Source organism: Nestor notabilis, unplaced genomic scaffold (genome assembly GCF_000696875.1).
Source record: "Nestor notabilis isolate BGI_N333 unplaced genomic scaffold, ASM69687v1 scaffold28028, whole genome shotgun sequence".
Classification (NCBI taxonomy): domain Eukaryota; kingdom Metazoa; phylum Chordata; class Aves; order Psittaciformes; family Psittacidae; genus Nestor; species Nestor notabilis.
In genome coordinates this window covers 3,637-3,988 of record NW_009941083.1, presented here as the reverse complement: position 1 = coordinate 3,988, position 352 = coordinate 3,637, and the positions used below count along the sequence as shown (strand labels likewise).

At 63.4% G+C, this 352-nt stretch overlaps 1 protein-coding gene across 1 annotated transcript in view; it reads right to left on the bottom strand.

Annotated features, from left to right (window-relative positions):
- LOC104410516 (hexokinase-2) overlaps window positions 1-352 on the bottom strand; it is a gene marked incomplete at both ends in the record, with an annotated part of 7,015 nt that overhangs the window by 3,701 nt on the left and 2,962 nt on the right. The window contains one exon of the mRNA XM_010020698.1: window positions 1-142. This exon is cut by the window's left edge and continues 154 nt beyond it. Within this exon, the coding sequence (XP_010019000.1) occupies window positions 1-142 (142 nt within the window). The remainder of the gene's footprint in view (window positions 143-352) is intronic.

Here is a 352-nt window from a genome sequence, read left to right as displayed (position 1 = left end):
CGCTTGTGCCCGGCCAGCCAGTCTGTAGGCCACGGCCGTCACCATGGCGGCCCCTTTGCCGCTCCCATCCTCCGACCTCACGAAGCGGATCTCGCAATCCGGCAGCAGCTTCCGCACCGTCTTATGGAGGCGCCGGGCAAAGCTGTGGAGGGAGGAGAGAGGACCTCAATTACAGCCTGACCCCCTGGGGTTGTCAGGGACTGGGGCTCCTTTGGCATCCAGGTGCCCACGGGGATATTTGGAGATGCTCTGCTTGTGCCAAGCTTTACCCGCTGCTGCAGGACTAGATTTGGGGGGGGACACATCACCCCCTGCAACTGACTGAGAGCAGGATCGAAGCCGGAGGGGGGCT